Here is a 23,711-nt window from a genome sequence, read left to right as displayed (position 1 = left end):
GACAGTGAGTCCAAAATCCCTTTGTTCTCGTAAAAGAGTAACGAGTGGGAACGCATCAGGATCCGTTTTAACAGGAATTGGCACGAATATTGGTATCCTCATAACCACTACAAGGTTCCATGAAGCATTCCAGCATTGAGCTAGAAAGCAATCGGTACTCCTGCAATCTACCTCTTGGGTAGCATTAGTAATATTAGTTAGCAGAAACACAAAAGGAGAAGGCACACACACTGGTGCTGCCGCCAAGGTAGTATTGGCCAGCTCCTCCTCCTGAAGTACACGAAGTCGCCTACCAAGGGATGTTTCGGTTACTATACCAGAAACATTAATCAGCCGGGCGGTGAGCTTTTGGATTTGGGCTAAGGCGGAAATGTCTGCTGTTGCTCCTGCCTCATTGGAAACCAACCATTGATACCAGGACCACCCATCCCCTATGGTTGAACTTTTGTTTGACTGATTATAAAAATATCTCTTCATAGACGAAGACAGGGAGAATCCCTGTGAAATCTGTAACTCCTCCCATGTCCTGCCCTGACAGGCAGTATAGGTGGGAGGGAAAGAAAAATCTGGGACACAATGTGGGGATGCTTTAAATTCAGTGCTATTATAATCTCTAAGAGAGGGATCTTTCATAGGCACCAACAATGTGGTATTCATAGCCAAGGTGGTAACGTTAACTGAAGTTGCATTACTGGATGTACCACCGCCTGATTGGGCACCCTGAACAATCTGATTTAAAGCTGATGCCAATATGCCTATATTCACCTGACTATAAAGCAAGGGATCCATCCAATTAACCAAATTCTTTTGTTTTAACAGAATGCATGGGGTTTTATGTTCCAGGGAAAAACAAAAGTTCCCATGAAGCACAACTTTAGTTGAATTAAATTGTTCTATCTTATCATCTCTTGGGACCATACAAGGGGCTTCCATATCGCATGAGGTGGAAACCAAGGTGGGACTAATAGAGGAATTAGCGTGAACAGGCATAGGTATTGGCCATGCCCTGGTTACTGCCCACAGCTGCGTCATTTTCATCTGTATCATTGGCGTCCACAGGAGGAGAATCAGCACCACGAGAGTCGTCTTCTTGTCCTGTATCCGTTTCAGCTCTCGTGTCAGTCTTGCCGGGACCCAAACCGGTTGTTCCTGGCCCTGCGGAAAAATACAAACAGCTCCCCTGGATCTAGCAATCACTGGATCCGGGCCACACCATGTGTTATCTAACACATCTTTCCACTTTACTTCAACGTTTTCGGTGGGTAGAGCCCCAGCATGTCGGCTGGCCGCTGATCGTCCCTGATCATCAAGGTTTAAAAAATTCAGAGTGAAAGTAGCTAGGGATATGGCATTCTTGGGAGAATAGCCCTGGGCTACTCCCCCTTTTTGTTTTTGTAACATTTCCTTTAACAAGCGATTAGCCCGTTCTACAATGCCTTGCCCTTGTGGATTGTACGGCAGGCCAGTGTGATGGCAAACACCCATCTGAGAGCAAAACTGCTGAAAGGTTTTGGAGGCATACGCAGGACCATTATCAGTTTTTAAGTGTTTGGGTTTACCCCAAGCGGCCCATGCCTCCAGGCAATGAGTTATAACATTAACCACCTTTTCACCTGTAAAGGGTGATGCATGGATCACACCAGAACAAGTATCGACTGATACATGCACGTATTGCATATGACCAAAACTAGGTACATGGGTGACATCCATTTGCCAGAGGTCACCTGGCAGCAGGCCTTTTGGATTGACTCCAACATGTGGGGGGTGGTGAAAAGGGACACAGGCCTGGCAAGATTTAACTATGTCCCTAGCCGCTTGTCTAGGAATTTTAAATTTAAGCGTTAGTGTTCTGGCGGGCACATGATATAACTCGTGAAATTGGCGTGCTGCTGAAAAAGGATCTGATGTTATCATTGGAAAAGCTCGGGTGGCTTCGTCGGCGCGAGCATTGGCCTCTGCCATAGGACCTGGCAGCAGTGTGTGCGCTCGTATATGAGCCATGTGAAAAGGATGCGACCTCTTTCTAATAGTATCACGTATGAACAACAGAATGGAGACCACGGGGCTCCTGTCAGAGATCATTGCAGAAGATTCAAGTTGATTTATAGCATTGACCACATAATGGGAATCTGAGTAAATATTAAGAGGACCTGTAAAGGTGAGAAACACCTCCAGAACCATTTGACACTCTACTAGTTGTGGCCTATTTGGCTCAAAATGTTTAATGACTGTCTCCCCTCCCTGGACAACATAGGCTCCCACACCAGAACTTGACCCATCAGTATATACAGTGACTGCATTATCCAAGGGGCAAGGCTTGGTCACCTTAGGAAAAATAACTGGATGATTCATGACAAAATGTAACAGTTTATCGGATGGATAATGATTATCAAACCTTCCAGAAAATGCACAGACAAGAACAGCCCAATCATCTAGTGTTGCACTCAAGACTTGTATTTGTTTAGGGGAATATGGCTGGATCAACAACTGTGGTTACATAGCAAAATGTGTTAAAGACATCTTTATACCCATCATGGCAATAGACGCCACAGCCGTGGGATAATACTCAATTGTTTTGTGGATGGAGGCATGAGCATGTATCCATAACAAAGGCCCATCTTGCCAAAGGACAGCTGTGGGTGCTGACTTAGTATGCAAAACACACAACACTAATTGTTTATTTGCATCATATCGTCTTAACTGTGCATTCTGAATGGCCTGTTCAACCCTCACCAAGGCCTCTCTTGCATCCTGTGTCAGCATTTGAGGGGACGTCACTCTTGGGTCTACCTCCAAAATTTTAAATAGGGGTCTCAACTCAGCTGTAGTGAGCCGAAGGTACGGCCGAAGCCAGTTGATATCACCTAGCAATCTTTGAAAATCATTAAGTGTTTTAAGATTGTCAAGTCTCAGACTTATTTTCTGCGGTCTTATAGCTTGTGGGGTTGTAATAGCTCCCAGAAATCGTCCCACCTCTTCCTTCTGTACCTTTTCAGGAGCAATTTCCAGCCCACATTTCCTAAGTGCATCAACGGTGGTAGAAAACGCCAAATCAAGCACATCATTAGTAGGGGCAGCTATCAAGATATCATCCATATAATGGCATAATCTCAAATTTGGAAATTTTAAGCACACTGGCTCCAAGGCCTTTTGAACAAACAACTGGCACATGGTAGGACTATTGGCCATTCCTTGGGGCAAAACCCTCCATTGATACCTTGCATCAGGTTGTTCATGACTAACGGATGGAATTGTAAATGCAAACCGAGGACAATCCTCCTTGTTCAAGGGTATCAAGAAAAAGCAATCCTTTATATCAATAATAATGATCGGCCAATCTCTAGGAAGGCTAGAAAGCAAAGGCAATCCCCTTTGCACTGATCCAAATAACTGCATTTGCTGATTAACTGCTCTAAGGTCATGTAGGAGCCTCCATTTCCCTGATTTTTTCTTTCTTTCTTTTTTTTTTTTTTTTTGCTTTTTCGAGACAGGGTTTCTCTGTGGCTTTGGAGCCTACCCTGGAACTAGCTCTGTAGACCAGGCTGGTCTCGAACTCACAGAGATCCGCCTGCCTCTGCCTCCCGAGTGCTGGGATTAAAGGCCTGCGCCACCATCGCCCGGCTTCCTGATTTTTTCTTGATCACAAAAATAGGCGTATTCCAAGGAGATTGAGACATCTCCAGGTGCCCCAGAGCAAGTTGCTCTTTTACCAATTCTTGTGCTGCCTCCAATTTTTCTCTAGAGAGGGGCCACTGAGGGACCCAGACCGGGATGTCAGTGGTCCAGGATATAGGGATGGCATCCTCAGTGGCCCCTAGGAAAAACCCAGGCCTTGACGTCCAGGACTCATTGAAGGCATAATCGGTTCAGGGGTGCCCTGAAGCCCCTTCCCTAGTTCCTTGCCCGGAACATATCCGGACTGCAGCATTAACTGTTGACTAACATCTGAATACTGTGTAACAAGTTTTATTCTCATCTGACTCAAAACATCTCGCCCCCATAAGGAAATGGGGAGATCAAGCACGAAAGGTTGAAATAGTCCCTTTTGGCCTTCTTCATATGTCCAAGTTAATTCTTTAGCACTGACCTTTGGTGTATTGGCATACCCCAGGCCCTGTAATGTTTGAGATAGCTGAAGAGGCCACCGCTTCGGCCAATCCCCTTCTCTAATAATGCTGCGGTCTGCACCTGTGTCCAGCAGTCCTTGAAACGTTTTGCCTTCTATATTAAGGGCTATAATCGGCCTTTGATCTAAACCCATAGACAGACAAACAAGATCTGTGCCAGTGGAACCAAACCCTTGATCCCCTCTATTCATAGCCTTGGCTGGAAAATGGTTATGCAGACTAGGCAAGATCAACATTTGAGCTATGCGATCCCCTGGGGAAATAGCTGTAATGCCCCTTGGGGAGGAACACATGATCTTAACTATGCCAGTATAATCAGGGTCTATAACACCCGGGGTTACTACCAGCCCTCTCAGAGCAGATGTTGAACGTCCTAACAGTAAGCCCACAGTGTCTCTAGGCAATGGACCTTTAAAGTCTGACTCAATGGGCTGCACTCCCATTTGTGGTGTCAATACCAGCCTGGTGGCGGCACAGATGTCCAACCCTGCAGAGCCCGTGGTTGCCCTTTGGGTTTCTGAGGTGGCTGCTCTGCCTGATCTTGCAATGCCCCATACATTTGAGGGCCCTGGGGACGTGGGCCCCTCTTGCCATTTTTTGAACCTGGTGGATTAGTAATGGGCCGGCCAGAATCTGATAGATTAGTAATGGGCCGGCCATTGATGTCTTTCACCGACCGGCATTCATTTCCCCAATGCCTCCCCTTTTTGCATCTCGGACAGAGGCCTGGTTGACGTCCTCCACCTCCCTGCCTCCGTTCTCCATTCGGACATGTTTTTCTTATATGACCCGGCTGGCCACATTTAAAACAGACTCCTGGTCTATTGCCAGACATCCGGGCAGCAGCCAAAACAGCAGCTGCCAGTCCAGAATTAGTCAATGGCCCTCCTATTTCCCTGCAAGCTTTCATCCATGCTTGGAGTCCTTTTCCTTTCCAGGGGGTGATTGCCCTCCTACATTCTTTGGTACATTGTTCATAGATGAGTTGCTCTACTAAAGGCATACACTGGTCCATGTCGCTAAATACTCTTCCTGCTACCTCCATCATTCGAGCAACAAAGTCTGAAAATGGCTCTGCTGGTCCTTGTATTATCTTGGTTAAATTACCCGACACTTGGCCCCTGTTAGGCAGGGCTTTCCAGGCTCATATGGCTATTTCATTAATTTGTTGGTAAACTTGAATAGGAAACACGGTCTGATTGTTTATCCACTGTCCTTGACCTAGTAACATGTCTGCCGTCCAGGCAGCATTGCTGTTATCTGCATTAACACGGGCCTGTGCATAAGCATAATCGGTATAAATGGACCTGAAGTCCAAGTATTGGCCTAAAGTAACACACGCCTTAACAGTACTCATCCAATCAGCAGGTGTCATTGCCGATTGTCCTAGGCGCTCTACAAGTCTGAGTGTGAAGCTCGCAGACACTCCATAAGTCTGTGTGGCCTCAGCCAAGTCCTTCAACTGTTTATAAGCAACCGGCTCATGAAACCTCTGCCCTGTGTTGGGATCCTGAAAGACGGGGAATGCAGCAGCCAATCGGCTCCATGTGCCAGGCTTAATGAAGGAAGCCGACGTGGCAGGAGGTGCCGATGGCCACTCCTGGTACCACTAGCTCTAGGTGAATCATATGGCGGAGGCTTAGTACGCTCCGGACTACACTGTCCCCATTCATACTGAACTGCAGCTTCCTCTAGATCTTCCTCTAGACCTTCCTCCTCCACCTCTAATTGGTCCTCATCCTCGGAGGACTCATCTATACAAAATTGAGGAAATTCCTCCAAGAGTGGATACCGCGTATCCTCTAGCTCCCTGTCTTTCTCTGGAGCTTTCTCTTCCCTTTTCCGAGAGCTCTTGTCGCCCTCCCTCTTCCGAGAGCTCTTGTCGCCCTCCTTAGGCCTATGTTTTTTGTGTTCTCCTGTCATTTCTTCCTTGGTATCTAGCTCCGACATGCTATCCTGGTAGTCTAAAAGCGCTCTTCGGCCTTCTTTTACTGCCTCGACGCATTTCCCATCCCGCAAACAGGCTCGTACCAAGTTCCATAATGGATGACTTCCCGGCCGAAGCTTACCCTCCGCCTTTGCTGTCTCGAGGGCCCTACCTAGCTTGTTCCAGCAGGGGAGATTGATGTCCCCAGAACCTCCAAACCATGGTGCTACTCGATCCACATCCTCCAAAAACTTTCTTACGGTACCCTCGGAGATTTTTAGATCTCGGTCCCTAAGCAGCCTCTGGATAGGGCGCGAGAAAGGCGCCATGCCAGCGGGTCCAGACGCTACATTTCCCATGCTGTACGTTATCTGCACACCTTATGCACGAGTTGAAATGCCTACCTATCTACACCGGGCTTACTTTCAGTTTCACTTACTGCCGGTTCCAGCAAATACACTCTTGACCGGCTCTATGAAAACGTGGAAAAAAGGCAATGGGTCAGCACCAAGACGACCATACCCCGAATGACAGGGGCTCCCCAGAGCGGATTCACTCCTCCACTCAGCACGTCAGAAGTAATACTCACGGAGAACTCACCGGCGCCGCCGCTCCGAGCGTCTAAGTTCTGAATCCTCCTGCTTCCACAGGGGTCTCTGCCTGATGCCGTGATGGAAGTCCCGGGGTTCGGCACCACTTGCAGCACGCAGCTACTGCCAGCAGAAGAGACGACTGCAACAGGATCCTTCTCAGAACGCCCTTTATTGGAGCACTTACACTTGAGGTTTGAAAGAGGCAAGAAGACCCCGTCCCCGTGGAAGCAGAAGAATATATACGGTGCCAGACAAAGCCCTGACGTGTCATCAACCCAATGGCTCAGGCCAGAATGGAGCGATAAACATGTTAAATAATGATTGGCCAGATCGGATGGCCAGATCGAAAGACTCGCCGCGCTGGAGGGGGGAGCTTGTGCGCATGCGCACAAGTTCTCTCAAGTTTGACGTGGAACAGCAAGCGGCGCCCAGGCTCCGTGCCCACGACATGACAGCGCCATGGTGCGCGCTACATCTGACAGCGCCATGGTGCGCGCTACAATACTACATATACACAGTGATATTTTATTCAATTGAAAAGAAAAAATAAAATTTGCAAGTAAATGAACGGATCTTGAAAACATGGTGGATATCCCATAGCCAGAAAGATCAGGGGGTTGTGGGGGGCTGTAGCTAAACACGAACCAGAGAGCAGGCTAGTCAGTAAGCAACATTCTCCCCAGAGTCTCTACCCCAGCTCTTGCCCTGTTTTCCCTTGACGGTGTGCTACATGCAACCAGGAAAGCAGATAAACCCCTTCTTCCCAGTTCACTTTTGGTCAATGACTTAGCACAGCACCAGAAAAGCAAACACTGGGTGGATCTATCTTTCCTACAGGGATTTTCGTTGATGTCTTTGCAGTGCTGGAGGTGAAACCCAAGGCCCCACACATCTGGACACCTGAGATACACCCTCAATCCCTCATAAGAAAGGAGTTTTTCTGTACAATCTTAAATCTCAGTGGTTGATGGTGCAGGAATTGTGGAAATCATTGTGGAGTCTTCTCAAAACAGCTGAAATTAGAATGACAACGTGACCAAGCAATACCACTCCTGGAACATACCTCAAGAACTCTATATTCTGACCTCTTGAGATCGCGTCTGGAGAGTGACTAGTATTCTGCCAGCTTCGGAAACAGGAGGGAGAACAAGCCTAGCAGAGGTACCCATTCCATTCCCAGTTGGCTCAGTAGCTGGTGATTGGAAGACACTCTGCAACATCACTCAGGCCTTGGACAAGCAGCTGTCCCTCCCTGGTTCTTCGATAACGTGGATCTGCCTCTTCTTATAGGCATCATGGCTGCCCTCCGGCCTCTGGTGAAGCCCAAGATCGTCAAAAAGAGGACCAAGAAGTTCATCCGGCACCAGTCAGACCGATATGTCAAGATTAAGCGAAACTGGCGGAAACCCAGGGGTATTGATAACAGGGTGCGGAGAAGATTCAAGGGCCAGATCCTGATGCCCAACATTGGTTATGGGAGCAACAAGAAAACCAAGCACATGCTGCCTAGTGGCTTCCGGAAGTTTCTGGTCCACAACGTCAAGGAGCTGGAGGTGCTGCTGATGTGCAACAAGTCTTACTGTGCTGAGATTGCTCACAATGTTTCCTCCAAGAACCGAAAAGCCATCGTGGAAAGAGCAGCGCAGCTGGCCATCAGAGTCACCAATCCCAACGCCAGGCTGCGCAGCGAAGAGAATGAGTAGATGGCTTGCGTGCACGTTTTATTTGTGTTTAAATAAAACCACAAAAACTGCAAAAAAAAAGAACTCTATATTCTATCAAAGGGATAGTTACACATCCTTGTATATTGTTTCCCTATTTACAACAGCAAGGAAATGAAATAGGTTTAGATGTCCACCAACTAATGAATAAATAATAAAAATGTGATATACGCTTACAAAATCAACTTTTTTGATTTATTTAACTTTTATTTTTTATGTGCATTGGTATGAAGGTGTCAGATCTTGTGGAATTGCATTTTCAGACAGTTGTGAGCTGCCATGTGGGTGTTGGGAATTGAATCCGGGTCCTCTGGAAGAGAGGTTAGTGTTCTTAACTGCTGAGCCATCTCTCCAGCCCCCACAAAATCAACTTTTATTCTGGTGCTTAAGTTATAAAAATTTTCAGAAAAAATAGATGAAACTGAAAAATATATTAAGCAACATAGGCTTAGAAAAACAAACATTGGCCGGGCGATGGTGGCGCACGCCTTTAATCCCAGCATTCGGGAGGCAGAGGCAGGCGGATCTCTGTGAGTTCGAGACCAGCCTGGTCTACAGAGCTAGTTCCAGGACAGGCTCCAAAGCCACAGAGAAACCCTGTCTCGAAAAAACCAAAAAAAAAAACCCGAAAAACAAACATTGATCTCTCTCATAGATCTAATTTTTCTATATCTATGTTTATGCAGGAGGGAGTATATATAGAGATCAGAAAACTAGAAAGGATCCTATGAAAGAAGAAAAAAGTGACCTTCAAGGAGGAGAGGGGTGCAATCGAACACCTGTGATTTGGAAAGAGAAGGGAATTGCTGGAAGTGGAAGGGTTTGAGCAGGGATGAGGAGCAGGGATATGGGGTCAAGAAGGACAAGGGGGAAGGGTCAACCAAAACTAAGCATTATGGAAATGCTAGCTAGGCATGGTGGTGCACTCCTTTAATCCCAGTACTTGGGAGGCAGAAACAGGCAGATGTCTATGAGTTAAAGGCTAGCCAGGACTACAAGGTGAGTTCCAGGCCAGCCAAAGCTACATTCTGAGATTCTGTCTCACGAAAGAAAACAGGGAGGTAGGGAGAAAGGGAAGGAAGGAAGGAAGGAAGGAAGGAAGGAAGGAAAAGGGAAGGGAAAGGAAAGGGAAAGGAAAGGAAAGAAAAGAAAAGAAAAGGAGATGAAGGGGCATGGCCCCTCATTTCAGACCTTTAATTCAATCCCACACACAAATCTTTGAGGCTGGAGAGATGACTAAGTGGTTATGAGCACTTGCTGCTCTTCCAGAGGACCGGAGTTCAGTTCCCAGCCTCCACATGGTAGCTCACAAATATCTGTAACTTTAATTTCAGAGGACTCAAAGCCTTCTCCTGACCTCTATGGGCACTGCACACACATTCTACACAGATCCTTGCAGGCAAAACACGCATATACATAAAATAAAAAATAAAGCTTAAAAAAGAAAATGTCACCTGGCGGTGGTGGCACATGCTTTTAATCCCAGCACTCAGGAGGCAGAGGCAGGCAGATCTCTGTGAGTTCGAGGGCCAGCCTGGTCAAGAAGAGCTAGTTCCAGGACAGGCTCCAAAGCTACAGAGAGTGTCTCAAAAAAAACCAAATAAATAAATATAAATATAAATAAAAAATAAAATAAAATAAAAATAAAAAATAACAAAGGACGCCACCTTGTGGCACATGCACGTGTGTGGTGCGTGCGCGCGCACACACACAAACATTCACTGTATATGACCTGGCATTTTCATAAGGCTTTGATCAAATATTCAAATCTTGTGGTGATTCTAGCCTGGAAAATGTCTTAAGTGATCCACCTGGTTTGCTCTCTGATGCTGTGATAAAACACAGACCAAAAGCAAGTTGGTGGAGGAAAGAGATTATTTACTTGGCTTACAGGTTACAGTCCATCCTCTGGGGAAGCCAAGACAGGAAAGTGGAGGCAGGAGCTGATGCAGAGGCCTTGGACGGGTGCTGCTTACTGGCTTGTTCATCGAGGCTCGCTCAGCCTGTTTTTTTTTTCTTTCAAGACATGGCTTCTTCTTGAATCTGGGAACATTTGCCTAGGCATGATATCCACCACTACCCACTACAGTGAACTGGGCCCTCCCAGTCAGTCACTAATTAAGAAAATGCCTCCGGAGGAGGGAGGAGGGTGAGTGGGGGAGCAGGAGGGGAATGGGAGGTGTAGTAATAAGAGCAGCGGGCTGCGTCCCCAGCACCCGGCCGCCCACATGGCTAGCTCTAGCTTATGCCCTGAAATAATTACATGGAAACTGTATTCTTTTAAACACTGCTTGGCCCATTAGTTAAAGCCTTTTCTCGGCTAACTCTCACACCTGGACTAGCCCATTTCTTATAATCTGTGTAGCCCACGAGCTGACTTACCAGGAAAGATCTTAACCTGCGTCTGTCTGGAGTAGGAGAATCATGGTGACTCCCTGACTCAGCTTCTTTCTCCCAGCATTCTGTTCTGTTTACTCCTCCCACCTATGTTTTTTTTTTTTTTTGGTTTTTCGAGACAGGGTTTCTCTGTGGTTTTGGAGCCTGTCCTGGAACTAGCTCTTGTAGACCAGGCTGGTCTCGAACTCACAGAGATCCACCTGCCTCTGCCTCCCAAGTGCTGGGATTAAAGGCGTGCGCCACCACCGCCCGGCCCCACCTATGTTTTAACCTTTGAGGGCCAAGCAGTTTCTTTATTACTTAACCAATGAAATCAACAGATAGAAAGATGACCCTCCTCCATCAGGGAGGAGGGGAGGAAGTGTAAATTTTTGAATGGAAAAATAAAATATATTTTTAAAAAAGAAAATGCCCCCATTGACATGCCCACAGGTCAATCTGATGGAGGCAGTTCTTCTGCTGAGGTTCCCTCTTTCCAGGTGACTTCTTCTGTGTGGGGGGAGGGGGCGAGGGGGGAGTTGCTCGAGATAAGATTTCTCCAAGTAGCCCTGGCTGTCCTGGAACTCACTATGTAAACCAGGTTGGCCCCAAACTCACAGAAATACGCCTGCTTCTGACTCCCAAGTGCTGGGATTAAAGGCGTGCACCACCACCAACTGGCTTTTCTGCTGTTTTTGTTTTCTTGTTTTGTTTTGTTTCCAAGACAGGGTTTCTCTGGGTAGCCCTGGCTGTCCTGGAACTCACTCTATACACCAGACTGGCCTCGAACTCACAGAGATCCACCTGCCTCTGCCTCCTGAGTGCAATCAGCCAGTAGTGCCGTGAAGATCCTTCACAGAAATCCTGTGGATCATGGGACTTAAACTGCTGGCAGAAGGGAAAATGTTATAATTTAAATATGTTTGCTACATTGGTTATGGATTTTTAAAGTTATGTGAACAATTAAGTAGAAAACTGAAGATTTTAAAGATTTTATATTTTCCTTTGTTTTCATGAAGTAAGATTTTTCCCTTTGCTGGAAAAATGATAAATTTGGCTCTAATATATATATATATATATATATATATATATATATATATATATACTATTACAGGATTTTTTCATTGTTTAAAGCAACTAGATTAATCTAAATATATGTGTTCATCCATATATAACTATATATGTGTATACTTGAGATTTTCATTGACTCAACTATATGAAATAAGTAATTTTGAGATTTAAAATAAAATCCCAATAATATTTTTAAAAAGAAAATCTAGCGTGATTAGTCATGCGCCCTATCAGCAGTCCCTGTCGTTCTTCTTGTAAAATACAAAGGAATATTTTTGTTAACTATGATATAAATGTAAGATTTTAGTATCTCTTGAAACATTTTTAAAATAAAGGAATCCCATCTTATTTTTAAGGTGCAAATGATTTTTTTAATAGGTGAAATCAGAAGGCCTTAAGAACACTGCTGGTCTGCCAGGTGACCCGGATTTGATTCCCAGCACTGCCAATAGGGGGCAGTGCCTATTCTCCAACTGTGCCTCCTCAGGGCCAGATCAGCCACCTGCCTCAGGTGGCAAAGGGTTTGAGAGGGAGGGAGGTCATCTCCCCCTCACCCACTCTACCATATTCCAGATGAGGGCTGGGGTCTGATCTCCCTCAAGCATTCCCATGGCCTGATCATCTGTACCCCCATCAATGGGGGTCAGCTCTACAGTGCTGCCTGGACAAAGTGCAGGGCCTACCTTCCTGAGTGCTGCAGTCTGTGAGGGGCAGGATCAGCTCTCCCACTCTTGGACCCTGGGACCAGCTTTTCCCGCCTGGAGTAGGTAAGGTGCCTGGGGCAAGGGGTATCTCTCCCTCCTCATGCTACCATGGGATAGACCATGGGCTAGCTCTCCACTCGCATGTCTTCAGGGTTGAATCACCTGCACCCCAGCTCTGCTGTGCTGTCCTGGCAAGGTGCAGAGCCTGTTCTGAGAGCTGCAGTGGGTGGGGACAGGGCCAGTTCTCCCTAGTGCTTCAGCCAGTGAGGGGCAGGACCAACTCTGTGCAGCCCAATCCTCACTGCTTTCAGTGGTGACAGGAGCCAGGGACATAGCACAGACCACAGAGGCAGCAGGATCACAGACCCAGCCAGTTCCAAGCCAGACAAGGGCCTTAGGGACAGCCCAGGCCCCCAGTGAAACCATGGCCCTGGTAGCAGCACAGGCTCCTCAGATCTCCATGGCTCCAACAGAGGCTCAACCCCCCAACAGTGATCTGACCCTTGGTGGTGCCCAGGCCCTTGATGCGTCTGAGTGGCCCTTAGTGGCAATATGGGCCATGGATAGCAATACAGGTCCCTGCTGTGGTTGGACCATGGGCTCAGACAGGGTCCTCGGCAGGGGCCCAGGCCCAGATGTCACAGTGGCCCCAGGTGGCAGTGCAGGTCCCTCTGAACAGCATGGCCTGTGAGCACCCGTATGGCCCAGGTGTAAGCCCAGATCCTGAGCATCCACACAGGAATCTCAGACATCAGTGCAGACCCCGGCTGTGGCAGGGTCACTGACCCAGACTTGGTCACTGCTGCAGCTCGGGCCCATATGACACCCTGGGCCTGGGTTGCAGCACATGACACTCAGGTCAGTATGGGTTCAGCAGTGGTACAGCTCTCAGGCACCAAGAAGGCCACAGGGTGGGAGCCCAGATCCTGGGCATCAGTGTGGTGTTTGGTAGCAACACGGGTGACGGACATCAGCACAGACTCAGGCTGTGGTAGGACCACAGGCCAAGACATGGAGATCTCTCCTGGGTGGTGACAGAGAGGGAAAGCTGGCAGGCTGAACCAGACCAGCTACCAGCCAGACCCAGAATCAGGACAACAAGGTAGCCCACCCCACACCCACCTCATCTATGAGCCGCTAGAGCGCGTGACGGCACAGACCCAAAGCTGCAGGGTCTCCATAACACGGGGGGGGGAGCAACACAGGATATCCAAGAGGGTCCCAGTCAGGGCCCAGTACCCACAGCGCAGCAGAAACCAGAGGCCCCGGACCAGACCAATGACTCCGTGCAATGAGCACTTTCATGAAAAGGGCATATATGTGTGGACTGAAGGGTGACCTGTGACACAGCACAGCTTCTGCACTGAGGTTTGAGGGGTGTTTGATTTTTTTTGTGATTTGGTTCGGGTTTTGATTTACTTTTAAACTTTATTTTGGCAGGGGAGATTGCAAGGGCAGAGGGCAGGAGCGAGGAGACAGGGGAATGAGTCATATTAGGATGTGTGATGTGAAATTCACAAAGAATCAAGAAAATGTTTTAGAACTAAATACAAATAAAAGCAAGATGTATGAAAAAACTGGAGATGTCATTAAAGATTCAAGACCCACTCCGCAAGCAGTGTGGCGGTTTCTCAGGAAATTCGGAATCAACCTACCCCTAGACCCAGCAATACCACTCTTGGGAATATACCCAAGAGATGCCCTATCATACAACAAAAGTATATGCTCAACTATGTTCATAACAGCATTGTATAATAGCCAGAACCTGGAAACAACCTAGATGCCCTTCAATGGAAGAATGGATGAAGAAAATATGGAATATATACATATTAGAGTTCTACTCAGCAGTAAAAAACAATGACTTCTTGAATTTTGCATGCAAATGGACAGAAATATAAAACACTACCCTGAGTGAGGTAAGCCAGACCCAAAAGGAGGAACACAGGATGTACTCACTCATAATTGGTTTCTAGCCATAAATAAAGGACATTGAGCCTATAATTCGTGATCCTAGAGAAGCTAAATAAGAAGGAGAACCCAAAGAAAAACACATAGTCATCCTCCTGGATATTAACCTTCATCAGGCGATGAAAGGAGACAGAGACAGAGACCCACATTGGAGCACCGGACTGAAATCTCAAGGTCCAAAACAGGAGCAGAAGGAGAGAGAGGACGAGCAAGGAACTCAGGACTGTGAGGGGTGCACCCACATACTGAGACAATGGGGATGTTCTATCAGGAACTCACCAAGGCCAGCTGGACTGGGTGTGAAAAAGCATGGGATAAAACCGGACTTGCTGAACATAGCAGACAATGAGGACTGCTAAGAAGTCAAGAACAATGGCACTGGGTTTTGATCCTACTGCACGTACTGGCTTTGTGGGAGCCTAGGCAGTTTGGATGCTCAACTTACTAGACCTGGATGGAGGTGGAAGGTCCTTGGACTCCCCACAGAACAGAGAACCCTGATTGCTCTTTGGGCTGATGAGGGAGGGGGTGTTGGTTGGGGGAGGGGGAGGGAAATGGGAGGCAGTGGCGGGGAGGAGACAGAAATCCTTAATAAATTAATAATAATAATAAAGAAAAAAAGGGGGGAAAAAAGAACCACTCCGTGTTGGTCAGTATCGTGTCTACCCTTTCAGCTCTCTGTGGTACCCATGAGACGGCCTGGGATCTTCCAATATCACATGGTATAGAGGGGCACTGAACAGCAGAAGCTGGGTTTCCAGAGTTCCAAAGGCTGTAGCCCCCAGTGACTTCTCTAGACACACAAGGGGCCATGTTCTCCTATGCAAGGCTGGAATTCCTCAGCAGGGTCCTGATCAGAAGGGTTCCCCAATCCCTCTGAACTCCTGCTGCAATCTGAAGCCGCCATGCAAAAGGGGACATGCAAGAGGGGCACCTGCAGCTCAGGAGAGCAGGGCTGTAGGTCAGTGGAGTTCTGTCCTAAGGGCCTGAAATGCAGGGCCACTTGAGAGACAGGATAGAAACACCTGCATTACCAAGGAGGCTTTGGGACAAAGCTGTATGTTCACAGAATTTCTGAAACCAACATGGTTAACATTTTAAAAACCAAATCATGCCCTTTGCTCTCTGCTTGGCAGGAAAATGAGGAGTGACAGATGGAACTGATAAGATGAAATAAGAAAGGGATCTCTCTCTCTATGCCTCTCTCTCCCTCTTTCTCTCTTTCTTGAGACCAAATGCCCAAGGCAGGATTAAAACTCCCTCTGAGACAAAGAAGGACTTTGAAGCTATTATCTTCCTGTGTCAGTGTTCAGTCTGGGACAGCCTGTCACTTTATGCAATTGGGGAGCTCAAATCCAAGCTTTTAGAAATTCTTGCCAAGGACTCTGCACAATGAGCTACATCCCCAGCACATAAATGAGTGTCTTTATAATCACAGTCAGAAACAGAGAAAAATATTTCTCAGGTCCTGGGGACCTCAACAAAAGGAGATTCAGGTCATACAGTAAAAACATAGGGCAGGAAGCAAACATATGCAGATTTAGCGGTGAGGTAGTTACCAGAACTGTGAGGTAAGTCTTATTCTGGAAGAATTTCAGCACCAGGGCTCCAGAATATTCCCAGCACCAAATAGTGTGTGTCTGGACAGACACTAGTACTTTAGGGCTCCTTCCATTTTAAGAGTGACCAGAACACGCTTGGAAAAGCTGGCTGCCTTGGAACCAGTCTGACCACCTGCCAGGAAAGGGGCTGCTTGACTCTGGGATGGAAACCAGGCACAAAGGCCTGCTCTTGACACTCTGACCATTCACAGAAGACGTTAAAAATGCGTTCAAGAGAAAGGTGAGGAACCTCAGCACAGGTGTGACTATTCTCACGCTTTGCCAGCGCTCATGAAGGCTGGACGGTACTACTAAGCTCCTCCTCAGTAGCCCTGGTGAAGATGAGCCCACCGATCTGCCTGCTGAACAGCCCCAGGTCCTGCAACCCTGACCAAGCTCCTGCAAAGTCAGAACATGGAAGCAAGGCAGGATCTACCTTGCTGTGGAAGTCCAAAGAAGAGCCTCCCAGATAAACACATTACTTAGTATCCATTCTCTGCCAAGTTGCAAGGACCCAATGTCAAGACTAAGAGATATTGTCCTCACATCTCCACAAGGTTTTAAAGGCTTCTGGTGGATCTTTTCTTGCCCCCTGCAAATCGGTTCCTGTGGTTGACCACCACCCGTTCCCTAGGAAGATAGTCACCAGGGTGAAAGGACTCATGAAGTTGCAACTCGGAAGTCCCCTTCTATTCCGTTGTCCAGGTGCCACCCGTTCCCGCACAAACGCATGCAGCTCACTCAAGCTTCAGGCTGCACTCAGTTTTGCCCCTGAGGATCGCAGACCATAACAACTGCAGGCCAACCGGAAGCCAGGACGGCATGGCCAGGATTGGATACATGCTAATAAAAACTATGGGGGGGGGGCACGGAAACCAGGAAAGCCCCTGCGGGTTGAGGAGCCTCACTCCCAGAGCGGTAGAGGGCTCCAACTCAGAAGCTATAGAGACATAGCAAGTCCTTGAGGCTGAGAGACCTTACTTCCGGAACGTCAGGGAGCTCCGGTTCCGACACGTCAGAGGCACGACGGACAGCAAGCCGTAAGCCACTGCGACGCCGGCATTCTGGAAGGTCATGGAGCGTCAAAACTTCGATTACCTGCTTTACATGGGACTTGACGACGACGATGACAACTGGGATGGTCAGTGCGTGCTAGGAACGGTGGGGTCGTGCTGTCCATGGGGGGAGGAGCGTCCACAGAGGCGGCGGGGCAGGCCCCGTGTACTGGCGTCGCCTGTTGGCGCTCGACTTCACGGGATTTCGCATCACGAGGCCCTGTCACCTCGGTGCCCTTTCTGTTTCCCACTTCCAGAGGCTGAGGCATCGACGGTCTTGCAGGCTGGAGAGGGACGAAATGAGGAAGCCAGTGGATCAGGCCAGGCTGGGCGCGGAGCCGCAGCCGCTGCAGCCATAGCCGCAGAAGCAGCCGGAGCAGAAGCAGGAGAAGGCCCCTCAGCTGCTGGTGCAGCAGGCCCCGTGGATGATGGGAACCAAGAGGGCGCTGTTGGTGGCCATGGCCAGGAGAGTGAGCCTCAGCCTCAGGAGCCAGATCGTGGGGCCATGGGAGACAACCAGGCTGTGCTGTCCTTGGCCGAGCGGTGGTCCTGTGTTCAACCCGTGAGGGTGCTGGTGCCTGAATTCCGAGTCCATTACCAGCACAGGTTCACCTTGGCTCAGCTCCAAGAGCTGGAGAGCGCCTTTCAGCGCAGTCAGTACCTCACCACTGAGGAGGCGTGAGTAGCTTGCCTAGCTTGCTCTGTTGTTTGTTGGGCCTCCAGGTTCCACTCTTGTCCTCGTTTTATTATATTTTTAAATGTGATTTTTTTAATTTCTCTTATTTAAGTCCTCAGTGTGTGTGTGTGTGTGTGTGTTGTGCTTGCATGTGCATATCCACAAAATTGCACCTATGGGGAACAGACGACAACTTTCAATAATTGTTTCTCTTCTCCAATCACGTGTGTCCCCGGTGTTGAACTCAGGCATGCAGGCAAGCACCTATTTGTCTGAGCCATTTTGCTACAGTGGTGAATGCGAGGGTGATTGCAGGGCCAGCCTCAGCTACAGAGTGGAAGGTTATCTTTAGATGTCCTGAGTGACTTGGGAGCATGGGGGTCACTGGAGAGGGGAGAAGGGGAGAAGAGAGGAGGAGAGGGGAGCAGACAAAAATGTGTAGCCCAATAAAACCAATTTAAAAAAAATGAGCTGGACAGTGGTGGCGCATGCTTTTAATTCCAGCACTCAGGAGGCAGAAGCAGGTAGATCTCTGTGAGTTCAGAGCCAGCCTGGTCTACAGAGCTAGTTCCAGGACAGCTAGGGCTCTTACACAAAGAAGCCATGTCTCGAAAAAACAAATAAACATATACACACTTATGTATGGTTTTTACTACATATAACATATAATATAACATATATTAATATATTATATTATCTAATTGATATATTAATGTGTATTAATATGTTAATATACTTTGACATATTATTTAATGTGTTATATAACATAATATATAAATATATTATAGATTAACCTATAATATATTTATATATTATTATACTACATATATAAATATACAATATATTATAATATAATTTATATAATGATATAATATAGCATGATGTAATAATTGTTATATTAATGTATTAAAATACATTAATATATTAACATATTGATTTTATTAATACATAAATATGATGTTTATAATATAGTATAATGTATGGTGATATAGTGTACATTAAGTACATTAATATATGATATATAATATATTGATATGTATATTATTACATATTATGTATTATGTGTTATATATTACATGCTTATTATATATTAAAGACCAAAATATATGTTATATAATTTATAACATTATATTATAATATATTGTGTTACTATATATGTTGTATATTAAATATTATATGATATTGCTGTGTTATATGTTAAATATCATTTATGATATATTGGATATTGTATGATATATTAAATATAATGTATGACATATTAAATATTATATATTACATATTGAATATTATATGATCAACATTAAATATCATATATCATTGTGTAATGTATATATTTGGTTTGTAATATATATTAAAAGTGAAAATAAAAAACAACCCGAGCTGAGTGGGGTGGTTCCGATTTTTAATCTCATTGCTTGGGATTTGGAGGCAGGTAGATCAGAAGTTCAAGGTTATCTCAGTTCTATGATGAGTTCCAGGCTAGCACCATATCCATTAGGCCATTTGTGTTGAGAGTGAAGCTATATTCCACCATGCTGTTTTTTTTCTATCAGGGGTGGAGAAGTGTGGGAGTGACTTTCTCTTCTGACTTTCTGATATAAGACCTCACTCTGTAGCCAGGCTGTCCAGGTACTTGCAAGGAGTCTTCTACCTCAGTTTCCAATGGTGCTTGGAATTCAGGACTGTGTGGCTAGTGTTGTGAGATTTTATAACATTCACCTTGGGCCTAGTATGACTTTAATATTTCTTTACCTTGATTGGCAAGATGGCTCATCAGGTAAAGACACTACCAAGCCTGAGATCCTGAATTCCATTCTGAAGACACACATGGAAGAAGAGGACTCCGGCAAGCTGTCCTCTCGCCTCCCATATACACCATTGACACATACACACATTAAGAAAAGAAATAAGTGTGATATTTCATTTTTCTGATGATTAGCAGGTTGGAGTACCTTGTGTATTATTTGAATATTTAAAATTCTGGGATGCTTCCATTAATCTTTATTTGAGCTTCCTTCTATCCTGACAAAACATGTCACCTGGGCTTTCCCTATGTACATTTGTTTTGTAGTTTTTGCCTTGTTTTGTGTTGGGTTTAGTTTTTGCTGTTGTTGTTTTAAGTCTCCTGTATGACTACACCTAGTGTTAGGAGCACTGTTTTGAGGATTTTACTAGACAGTGTTAGTGGCTTTCAAATTGCTTATTAGAGATATACTTTGGTTTGCATATCTACTAATGGTAATAAAATAATTTGTTCTAAAACTCTCAAAATTCTCAAAGCGAATATCAGAGAAGGTAGAGAATGAGACAAAATATTTCAAAACACATATAAAATATCTTTCTCATATTTAATTTTACATATCCATAACTCCAAATACTGAATGTCTTCCATTTTTACCCTCAGGAAACGATTGGCATCTTGCTTGGGTGTAACTGAAGCCAGAGTGCAGGTCAGTAAGCACGGAACAGCCATTTGGGAGGAAAGTGATTCTAGATGTTACTTTATCTGCAGGTCCTGTTGGTCCTCTGAGTCAAATTGTGTTGCTTTTTTAATTTGCCATGTTTCATATTGATTTTAAATATTTATCTCTAAATTGTGTGTGTGTGTGTGTGTGTGTGTGCACCCAAGGGAGCCAGGAGAGGGCATAAATTTCCTGGAGCTGGAGTTACACGTATGTATGAGCAGCCAAATGGGTATTAGGAACTGAACTCAAATTCTCTCCACTCCACGTCCCTAATAAGCAATTTCATAAAACACTAATATGAACAGCAAAAACTTCAAAAGAAATGCTCCTAATGCCCCAAAAGAGTATCAGTTTTACAGTGTATACATATATATCCTGCATATTTATATAACATTCGTAGAACTATCTTATATATTATGGGTACATATTTTCTAAGCTAAAATGCATACATTCATAATTCAGCCACAAGATACATGTATATGTAGTACATATGTACTTAAGTAGTAAAAATAGTTTAGTACATTCTTTGTTCCTTAGGAAGTTATGTGTCTTCTGGAAATGAGCCATTCCTGATTAGTAGGGCTTTCTAGTTCCATTTTCTACCCACCAGGACCACAAATCTCAAAAGACATTTTGAGTGACCTAGAATGATGGTTTAGTGGTATAATATATAAATATAAATATATTATAGACTAATCTTTAATATATTATGCAACACATAAAGTATATTAACATTAATATATCAATTAGATAACATATTGACATGTTATGTATTATATGTTAAATATTATATATTATATGTAGTAAAAACTATACATATGTGTGTATGTATATGTGTATATATGTATTTGTTTTTTCAAGACAAGGCTGTCCGGCCCTAGCTGTCCTGGAACTCACTCTGTAGACCAGGCTGGCCTTGAACTCACAGAGATCTACCTGCCTCTGCCTCAAAATGTCTTTTGAGATTTTTGGTCCTGGTTGGTAGAAAATGGAACAAGAAAGCCCTACTAATTAGGAATGGCTCATTTCCTCAGGAGCAAAGAATTACTAAACTATTTTTACTGCTTTTTTTGGGGGAAAAGATGTGTGTGTGTGTGTGTGTGTGTGTGTGTGTGTGTGTCTGTATTTTTCATTTTTGAAATTTAACCCAAAAAATATTCCAGGAAAAGATGGAGAGGTTGGGCTGGGTCTCCTTCAGATGGCATTTGCTACCAAGGACAGTGGGCAGCTGGCCAACACCCAGGCTACCCCAGCCCACTTCTCCCTGATTACTCCAGAATGGGAGAGACAGTGGAGGTGCAGCTGGGAGCAGGGGCCAAGGGTGGTGGCTCTGGGGTAAGAAGCTGGGCTGAGGCTGGGGAGAGGTGGGGGTTCCCATGTGCAGTCATCTTTGCCCAGTGACAGCCTCGAAGCTGTCAGGGCTAAGAACCTACATAGGTGTGGGTGTGGCAGGCTAAACAGGACGCTGTAGCCAGGTATCTGGGAAAGGCAGGCTTGGGGCTGGCCTTCCCTTCTAACTGATGGTCTGCCGGGGTCGTCCATAGCCTGTCATGCCAGCCTGTGAGGCCCCTCTGTTGCTGCCCATCTGAAGGCCAATGACATGCTTACCCTCCTGCTATATATACAAGTATCTTGTGGCTGAATTATGAATGTATGCATTTTAGCTTAGAAAATATGTACAGATAATGCATAAGATAGTTGCATGAATGACAGTTATGTAGGATATATATGCATGCATTGTAAGACTGATTTTCTTTTGGGGGTTAGGAGCATTTCTTTTGAGGTTTTTTTTTTTTTGCTGTTCCTATAAGTGTTTTTTGAAATTTCTTATTAGGGACATAGTATGTTTTTATTTTTGCTAATGGTGGAGGATAATAAAACGAAATTACCAGTAGGGTTTTTTGTTTGTTTGTTTTTGGAGGCAGGATTTCCCTGTGTAGCTTTGGAGCCTGTCCTGGAACTCACTCTGTAGACCAGGCTGGCCTCAAACTCACAAAGCTCTGCCTGCCTCTGCCTCCCGAGTGCTGGGATTAAAGGTGTGCACCACTCCCCAGAAAGGCTGGCATTCTTTAAAAAGCATTTCTCTGGGGAGTCATAACGTGTTTGTGATATATAAATTACCCAAAAAAGTGTAGCTAGGGGATCCATGACACTAATTTTAAAAACTAATAATAAATTCTATCCTTACAGGGGGAATTGCTGATAATTTACAGGCTGAACTCATATAACTAATGAAAACTTATCTTATGGAAACGAAGAAAATATCCAGTTAAATTACCTACTCCTACTGGGTTTTTAAAATTTTTATTAGTCTCTGAAAATTTCATACATGTTTTGATCATATTTGTCCTCCCCCAACTCTTCCTCCATCCACCCAACTTTGTGTACCCACTTTTTATAACTCATCCAGACCAATTTGTGCTGCCCAAATATTGCATATCTAAGACTATATATATATTCTGAGATTTTCTGTCCTGCCCAGTACCCGCAGTCATTAAGTTCCAAAGAAATCACACAGTGGTCTACATTAGTTATAAACTGATTGGCCTAGTAGCTCAGACTTCTTATTAACTGTTAAAACTTATATTAGCCCATTATTCTAGTATATGTTAGCCACATGGCTCGGTACCTTTTTCAGCAAGGCAGTCACATATTGCTTCCTCTGCAGCTGGATAAAAGACTGCAGAGCAATAGGCTTCCTTCTTCCCAGAATTCTCCTGTTCTTGTGGCCCGCCTCTACTTCCTGTCTGGTTGTCCTGCCTATACTTCCTGCCTGGCTACTGGCCAATCAGTGTTTATTTAAAATATAACTGACAGAATATAGACCACTGTCCCACACCATGTATACACACAACACACACACCCTGATGTTCCAAGAAAACAGTTTCCTTGTGGTCATGCACAGCCTCTGGCTCTTACACTTTTTCTGTCCTCTCTCCCAAAATGATATCTGAGCCTTGGATAAAGGCATGGAGCATATTTGTGGATGACAATTCTTCAAACTCTTATTTTCTCTGCCTATTATCCACTTGTAGTTCTCTGTGTTGATCACCATTTACCGAAAATAGAAGTTTCTCTAATGAGGGCTGAAAATTCACTAATCTATGGATAGAACTATAAGTCATTAGGAGTCAGTTTAATATTATTCTGATTTAGCAGTGTTAATAGTCATATGTTCTCCTCTAGGACATGATCTATCTGGGCACAGGTTCTTGGCCTTAATAATGGTGCCAGCTATGGGATTCAAAGTGTCATCTGACCTATATCTAACTGGCAAGTACTGGTTACTACAACTAGGAAAGGACAAAGTCTTTATTAGTAGAGGTTAAAATTCTGCAGATTCCTGCTGTTTTTTTAAGTACTTCAATTATTTACTACACTAAACCTTTTCCTTTTCCCCAATCACTGTAGAGATGGTTTTTGAAGA

At 45.2% G+C, this 23,711-nt stretch overlaps 1 protein-coding gene and 1 non-coding gene across 2 annotated transcripts; both read left to right on the top strand.

Moving 5' to 3' along the window:
* Positions 1-7,729: 7,729 nt before the first annotated feature.
* LOC121444734 lies at positions 7,730-7,869 on the top strand. Its single transcript, XR_005973818.1, has one exon. It is a non-coding gene; the product is annotated as a small nucleolar RNA SNORA7 (small nucleolar RNA).
* On the top strand, positions 7,793-8,410 carry LOC121444721 (60S ribosomal protein L32). The gene is made up of 2 exons (XM_041646624.1): positions 7,793-7,808; positions 7,938-8,410. The coding sequence occupies exon 2, from the start codon at positions 7,943-7,945 to the stop codon at positions 8,348-8,350; it is 408 nt and encodes a 135-aa protein (XP_041502558.1). The 5' UTR covers positions 7,793-7,808; positions 7,938-7,942; the 3' UTR covers positions 8,351-8,410.
* The last annotated feature ends 15,301 nt before the right edge of the window (positions 8,411-23,711 follow it).

The sequence above is a fragment of the Microtus oregoni genome, unplaced genomic scaffold, assembly GCF_018167655.1.
Source record: "Microtus oregoni isolate MIOR12 unplaced genomic scaffold, Mior012 000138F_ref0000102, whole genome shotgun sequence".
Taxonomy (NCBI): domain Eukaryota; kingdom Metazoa; phylum Chordata; class Mammalia; order Rodentia; family Cricetidae; genus Microtus; species Microtus oregoni.
This window is presented reverse-complemented; position numbering and strand designations above follow the sequence as displayed.

What these genes read in the sequence shown, in the direction of transcription:
- LOC121444721 (XM_041646624.1), top strand. Translation starts at nt 7,943, where the DNA reads ATGGCTGCCCTCCGGCCTCTGGTGAAGCCCAAGATCGTCAAAAAGAGG.